The sequence below is a fragment of the Brienomyrus brachyistius genome, chromosome 20 (assembly GCF_023856365.1).
Source record: "Brienomyrus brachyistius isolate T26 chromosome 20, BBRACH_0.4, whole genome shotgun sequence".
In the NCBI taxonomy this organism is placed as follows: domain Eukaryota; kingdom Metazoa; phylum Chordata; class Actinopteri; order Osteoglossiformes; family Mormyridae; genus Brienomyrus; species Brienomyrus brachyistius.
Window position 1 is genome coordinate 20,331,965 of NC_064552.1, and position 7,890 is coordinate 20,339,854.

The 7,890-nt window shown below is 43.8% G+C and overlaps 1 protein-coding gene across 1 annotated transcript in view; it reads right to left on the reverse strand.

Annotated features, from left to right (window-relative positions):
• mark1 (MAP/microtubule affinity-regulating kinase 1) overlaps positions 1-7,538 on the reverse strand; it is an 80,585-nt gene extending 73,047 nt beyond the window's left edge. The window contains 1 exon segment of the mRNA XM_048987387.1: positions 6,958-7,538. Within this exon segment, the coding sequence (XP_048843344.1) occupies positions 6,958-7,008 (51 nt within the window). The 5' untranslated portion in view covers positions 7,009-7,538.
• Positions 7,539-7,890: the final 352 nt, after the last annotated feature.

Consider the following 7,890-nt stretch of genomic DNA (forward strand, 5'->3'; position numbering starts at 1 on the left):
CATGTAACAGATCTGAGTGCACTTCCCTTATTTCTGATGCGCCTGTAATACTTCCCTGTGCACTGCGTACTTCACCATAACGTGTGTTGACACGACTAAACAGGCCTTTCAAAGCAGCGATCCCCGTCCCACGTTTGCGAGATCCTTCAAAAGGAATGATGAGGTTCCAGCATCTCACAGCAGCTCAGACAAACACCACTAGGACAACACATTACGTGACAGGGGACAAATATTGAGCAATAACTCACAGTTACTACTGAAGTAAAAATTATGAACAAATATAGTTTCTACCTAAGATAAAGGATGCATCATGATTCATTAACGACGAACAAACATGAGATCAGTAATTTGCTTGTGTCATTCATAACTTGTTCCTTCAGTAGTTCACAAAGGTTTACAGAATTAACAGTTATGGTAACAAATATAGTAACTGCTTGAGAGAAAACATGCATCATGATTCATTAATGATGAATTAACATGAGATCAGTATGTAACTAATACTTAGTCTGTGGTTAATTAATACATAAGTAATAGTATAATACCATTTCACTGTAAGACAGCCTTCAATTTCTTAAAAATGCCAAAAATAGATTGAAAAAAAAAATCTAAGACAGAACTAACACCCTCAACTACCAGGCTTAATACTGAACACAGGTGTAGGAAAGGGATCGTTTTAGGTCTGATGCTAAATCAGCAATCAATTAGCTTGACAAACGGCAGACAAATGGAGTCTCAGCACATTAAACACAAAAAAAAATGGTGAAGTCGATCAGTGTCGCTGTGTGTCACGGCGCAACAAACCCACCCACAGCTCCCAAACCGTCCACAGGCTAATTTTCCCCCGAAGCCCCGTAACTCTCGCTGCTCTGGCTTCTCGCCTGATGTGTGATTAATTAAGGGACCCAAGAAATAAGCTGCTTTCCCAGACAGGAAGCCGAAAGCTCTGCACGGCAGCCATGCCTTCAAAGAAGCACTTTCTGCCCATTCAAACACTACTTTTATTTCAAATCATATGGACGACAAGGAAAATTCACACAGACGAACATCAGCGAACTTCCACAATCTCACGCCATGTAAAAAGTGTCACGCTTTTCCCACTAAATATAACACGGAAGGACTGCAGTGAGGGCTTTATTGTAGATGTAACAGACTGAGCCATTCTAAGACCCTCAAGAAATGAGCACAAGCATCCCAATGGTGAGTGATCACAAGGCTCACTGTGCCCCGCAAGCGGAAGAGGCCAACAAGGGCCCCTTTGTATGGGTGACAATGATCGCGTCGCCCCCAGTCGGGAAGCAGCAGATACCATGCCTCTGCCACGATGTGGAATCTTCCAGAGACTCTCCGATGCCGACCAGTTACTGTAGAACAGTGTTTCTCAACCCAGTCCTCAGGAACTCCCAGACAGTCCACATTTTTGCTCCCTCCCAGCTCCTGGTAGCAAAAAAAACGTGGAGTGTCTGGAGGTTCCCGCAGGCCAGGTTGAGAAACACTGCCATTACGTCACCGCTCTCTCCATCTTTATCATGATCATGTTGCTGTTCTGTGCCGACACCACAGAGGACGTAAATTCTTCTAACAGTCCGTGGAGCACCATCTAATTCGGCCTCCCGTCAGAAGGGGGCGCCCTAGGCGGCCTCCTATTAGCCTGACTGGCACCGCACTGTACTGCACTGTATGGAGTCCTACACCCAGATCTATGGCTGTTTCACTTAACAGTAGAAAAGGCCTCCGGACACTTGAGGTAGCCGGAGTGTCACATGCAGATTAATAACCCGTGTCATATGACACACTGCAGCACAACTCAAAATGCTGGTTATTAATGGTTACCCCAACTCCAAGGCAGCAACACCTGAGAAGAAAACAGTCAGAAAAGCCCATCTAATAACAAATCACTGGGTGTTTAAAGGTCACTTTCAGCCAGGACATACATCTACTGACAGGGTGCAAGACAGTTACACACACTGTCCCGGCCAACTCCGACAGCTACCGTCCTGTAATACAAGGAGTAGCACTTGATATTATACAGCAGCTTAAAAAAGGAAACTGTAGCCTAGCATTGTTCTGTTAAAATTACAGCTAATTAAGAGGGCAAAATGCAGAGTGTCAAATACATGCAACTAACACTATTAACAATGGTTTTGAAGCAAAATACTATAAATGGCTGCTGATAATGATGAAATAGTGTAGCGATCAAAATAATCCATTGTGAATGTTTAACATGCATTACACCAAAGGTTCCGGAACCACGTCTAGTAACAAATTCTGCTGAATAAGTTTCATAAAATCGGTTTTGCAACCGTGATAAGAATCCAAATGCAAAACTTGTTATAAAAGCTTGAGAACAAAACACCAATATTACTCTTTCCCAAGAATAAAGGTGTCAGTTTGACTTATGACTACAATATCCTGTGACACTCTTTTACTCTCACAGACAGCTAAATTACTAAAGGCTCCACCCACAAATAAACTGCAGCAAAGAAAAGTGTACAACATTACCATTAAATGTGGAAAGATCTACTTTTACATTTACTTACTTGGCAGATGTTCTTGTTCAAAGTGACGTAGGAGAGAGACAGGTGATACAACACACAGCAGACACCTGTCAGGGAGCCAGCTGAGGTACCAGTAAGCTGGGAGGAGCTGCCAGCCAGTGACCGGGAGTAAGTAAAGGACAGCTGTCAGGAAACCAGGTGAGGGGCCAATGAGCTGGGAGGAGCTGCCAGCCAGTGAGTAGGAGTAAGTACAGGACAGCTGTCAAGGAATTAGCTGAGGTACCAATGAGCTGGGAGGAGCTTCCAGCCAGTGACCGGGAGTAAATACAGGACAGCTGTCAGGAAATCAGGTGAGGTGCCAGTGAGCTGGGAGGAGCTTCCAGCCAGTGAGTGGGAGGAGCTTCCAGCCAGTGAGTGGGAGGAGCTTCCAGCCAGTGAGTGGGAGTAACTACAGGACAGCTGTCAGGATATCAGGTGAGGTTCCAATGGGCTGGGAGGAGCTTCCAGCCAGTGACCGGGAGTAAGTACAGGACAGCTGTCAGGGAGCCAGCTGAGCTACCAGTGAGCTGGGAGGAGCTTCTATCCAGTGAGCGGGAGTAAGTACAGGACGGCTGTCAGGAAATCAGGTGATGTTCCAATGAGCTGGGAGGAGCTTCTAGCCAGTGACTGGGAGTAACTACAGGACAGCTGTGGGGTAGCAGCTGCAGGAACACGGCTTAACTCAGAGCTCACGTCTGTTAGCATGAGTGATGCAAACGTCATTATTCCATTAACACGGACATGTAATAATATGAGATTTTACTGCTATATTTCCAAATACTACAATACTTCTGCATTTGTCCCACTGTATAGTCTACATGCAATAGCGTTACTTACAGGGTGGGGCATGGCTCTGCCGTTCAGGACTTTGTGTGCATGACCAGCAGCTGGTTCAAATCCCATAACTAGCTGTGTTATTTCACCATTGGGCCCTGAACCCCAGTCTCTCCAGTGACACTGGTCTTCTCTGATCCTCATTTGCTGCTTTAGACAAAAGTGCTTGCTAAACAAATAAAGGTAATTTTCTAATAATAAATTTGAAAAGAAAAAAAAACAACCTAATTCTACAGTGGGATGAGCTCACTGGAGTACGACAGGTCAGGTCCCCTGCTAGGGGTATTTCAACTGGCCTCCTACTATGATTAGAACCAGGCTTGAAATCCTTAGATTTAACTATGCTGTTCTATGCTCTCATACAGTGACCACATGCACTGACTGCAATCAGATGCATACTGTTCAGTGATCAATTATTTAGCACAGGGAGCCTCGAGTAGGTTATTTGGACCGGGAGCAGAAACAAATTAGCTCAATTCAGTCCACAGAACAGAAGAGGTGATCAAAATGTTTTTAAACTGACACATTACAGGTGTGGCCCCATGCAGTGGTGATGAAGGGGCATACAGATGAAACAGTGTGTATTTAAACATCTAGACTTCACAGAAAAAACTGGAAAAAAAACTTTCATTGTTGATGACCATCAAAAAATCAGTTTTGGCTGATTACGTCGGAAGTGCACTTTATAAAAGTTACTTATGGCCCAGGATAAACGGTCCACTGTACCGTTACAGTGGTGAGGGCTCTCATGCACCACTTCAGACCTGAGTTACTATACCCTAATACAACCATGCCAGCAGCTAGTTAACATAACATTTAATGAATCATACGGCACTGGTGCCCAGCCCTGGTCCATCTCCTTAAACTCAGCTTTTAATCGCTATATCAACGTAATTATTTGGATGGTTAAATCACCTCACCTGGCGCTCAAGCCTGTCAGTCTAATAATAATAAGTCATATCCCCAAACCTGCAGGAGCACCCTGGGCGCCCCTATTTGAAACACCTCCTGGCTGCAGGAGCGAAGACGAGCTTACGGTGTCCCATTCAAAGTAACGCACAGCAGCTACAAGCAAATAGCAAGTATCAGTGTAGCCTGACGAGCCCAGAGAAGAAGCAGGAGGATGAATCGTGATTAAAGAGCTATACACTTGTCGAAGTGCGAGAATTCCTTTCTTTTATAGCCTTGACTCAGATACGAATCCTCTTAATCCCGAGCCCTGGGTGGGACCGTCACCGGAGCTCAGTACTAAATCAGTTATAAATATTGCAGTAATCTTCCTCTAATGGTGTAATTATCATTAGACCATGAAAATCCATGCGTTTCAGAAAAGAAATAGTATATATTTGGATAACATCTGATAAAGAAAAACAACACTCAACAAAACGCTGAGACCCCCTGATCCCGAAGAAACCAGTAGCTATTCCGTGTACCTTCGCAAGAAAAAGATCTTAATGCTTTTAAATAGGTTTGTTTGCGAGCCGTTAAATGTCGTAAAGGTTTCCGCACATACATCAATTCGCCGGGACTCGGAGCTGTAGAAGCAAAGATCAATGTATGCAAAATAAGAGGGCGCTACTTATTTAGCTAATCCTCATTTATGATAACAGCGGAAGGCAAGACAGAAAAACACTACAATATTTCGGCATGGGTACATGAGTACTACATCTGTAGCAGTGCTGAAATTAGATGTAATGCAGCCTCGCCAAGTTCAGTCTGATCTGTTGTTCAAGGGCACTGCGATCGTCAGGATTTTATGCATGGGATCTCAGCTCACCTCAGCAGGAAAGTATACCGACATGCTATGTAAAAGTGCCAGTGCAATGCAAGTAGACTTTGGAAGCGCTGCGGGCGGGGAAGAGGGACTCATGGATGGAAATGAAAGGGTTAATAATCAGCCGTAAAAACGGGGCTCATTTTTTCAATTTAGATAAGTATGTCGGAAAGACTGGCGCGATACGCAACAAAACAAGACTTGGGTTTTATATAGGCCTACATCACGAGTTTTTATAACAGGCAGGTACAATATTATGGTCTCACGCACACACCGAGGGAAATCCGTTTAGCCCACCACAAATGAAAAAGTTTATTTCAGACACTCAGATTTAGGGACACATGTTTTTACCGTATGAAAAACCTAAAACAAAAGGCTGATAAAAAGCCTACGTGTTCAATATAAAACTCATTAAAATGAATAGGCCTATATCAACTTACCATAAATCATGAGCAATCTGCATATCCAAATCTGTACCTAGCTTTTACGTCAGAATAGCAGTTTATAAACTACAGAAAACCCAGAATTAAGACCTTAAAGTGTAAAAGAAAACTCCTCAATGAGTTAACTTTGGACATCCCACCCTTACTCACTGTAACGCAGACCCTCATCAGTTTACAGGACAGAACTGTCACATCTAGGTCTATATTGTCACCCCCATGCAGACAATGTCTACACTCACACACGTCTACAGAGGTAAATGTGCAGGGTAGATGGTTGTTTTGGATTTGGCTGAACAAATCATTTAAGACTGCGCTATATGGCTTACTTAAATGACCATACACGTATCGTCTTACCCATTTCAAAATGCAATTTTGCGGACGTTTCTGGCGACTCATCACTGTATACGCTGTGCATCGTCATCGGCCACGCTCGCCGATACCAGCCTTACATTAATAACTCCGATTTACCAGCATATTCCACCACAGAAATTAATACAAGCCTAATATCTCCCTTAATATTTTACAGCTGACATAAAGAATTAAGGTCTCGTGCGGGTGGTGCAAGGGAATTCACTGTTTCGAGGGGTTAAAAGAACGGTTTAATTCAGCAGCATGTATGTAAATGCAAATAAAAAATCGTTTTGTTACAGCGATAACACGTCTGCGAAGTGAGAGACGTGGATAAAAAAATATATCTTAAACATTACCGATTCCGACCTAAATGCCTAATTTAACACTAGACTGGGGATGGAAGGTTCAGTTGATTCACAGGACGTACACAGCTTGAAATGCCCATTTAGCTCACTGTCTAAATAGTAGTGAATAGGAAAAAAGGTTTTCAAAACCTCACGATTGTCGAAACTAAATAATGTTGTCTACTGCACGGCGTTTGAGAAGGAATATAGGAGATTGTTGTAACAACGTGACATCATTGTTTAAAAACAGTGCAAAAGCACAATGCAGAAATTCTCATTCAAAGCGACCCATCAGTAGTTTAACGCTGCTACCGAATGCGCGCTTGTATGCGAAGCCGCGGCTGCCGCCGGTGCATAACACTGCGGGAAAAGCCGCGGTCAGACCTCGAGTCCATTTCAACCCTGGTGCCGGTAAATGAGATCCACACTGTCAGGCGACGCAGTTTGCAAACGATGCCGATCGCTTTATCTGGAAGCCAGCAGCTCCAATGGATCCCAGCAGCGACTTAGACCATCTCACCTCCCGCGGGAAGGCGGCTTATTCCCCGTTTTCGCAGCATCAACATCTTGCGTTTTCAACATACGCGGTTAGCAGATCGGGAAAAATCACACCATAAGGGAGCAAAGCCCCTCGTTTCGTAGAACCCGGGATGAAACGATGCTTTACAAATACTTACATTTTCCGTATCGCGCTCATTCACAGTGGGCAATGGCGTTCTGGTCGACATTTTGTGTTTTAAGGCCGCTTAAGCAGAGCTATAAGCTTGGCAAAACGCAGAAAGGGACAGTTGGGGGGAAGGTGGATTTTTTTCAGCTTTTAGACATCCGAGTCCGCTTCAAACCCGGCCGTCCGATCCCAAGTCAGTCCTGCTATGGCATATCCAGCACCTGGCCCAGAGCGACCCAGATGAAGAGGACCTAACCGGCGTCTGGATGTGCCCCCTCCCCTCCCCAGATATACCGCTAGCGAGTGCAGAGGACGGAGAGAGAAAGAGTCAAATGAAAGAGACACTCAGGCATTGATCCATCCTGATGGGGAGTCACGTCCACAAGCGCGATCCGCTGCGGGCCCCCGGACTGCAGGATCTCCATTAGGCGACCCGTCCCCACTGTCCCCGTTTAACTTCATGCATTTATTAGATGTTTTTTATTTGTACCTGCAGCCTATGGATTTCTAAATACGATAAACTTAGTCCAGCGTCTCGGAGTTCTGATAGATAACTCCGTGTCTGGTGGGGGGAGGAGAAACTCCAACTATGATTTGTTTAAGACTTGTAACAATTAAAGCGAATTTCATTTGATTGTTAAATATTTCTCTAGTCTTTTTCACAATACATGGCTATTTCTAAACAAACTTCCCACGTTGTTTATATTTTTGTCACAATCGTCCATTATTTAACGTGATTTATACTTTTATATTGTTCAAATAATACAGTAAAATTAATGCCGTACTTTACCATAGTGACGCAAAAGGATACATTTAAAGGAGGCAATATTTCCATCTAGTGACTGGAACTAGACATAACATTTTGTAATATACTTGTCAAAGTGTTTTCCCCTGGATGTAATCTATATTTCACACGTAATTCATTTAATTAAAAGCATTGCAT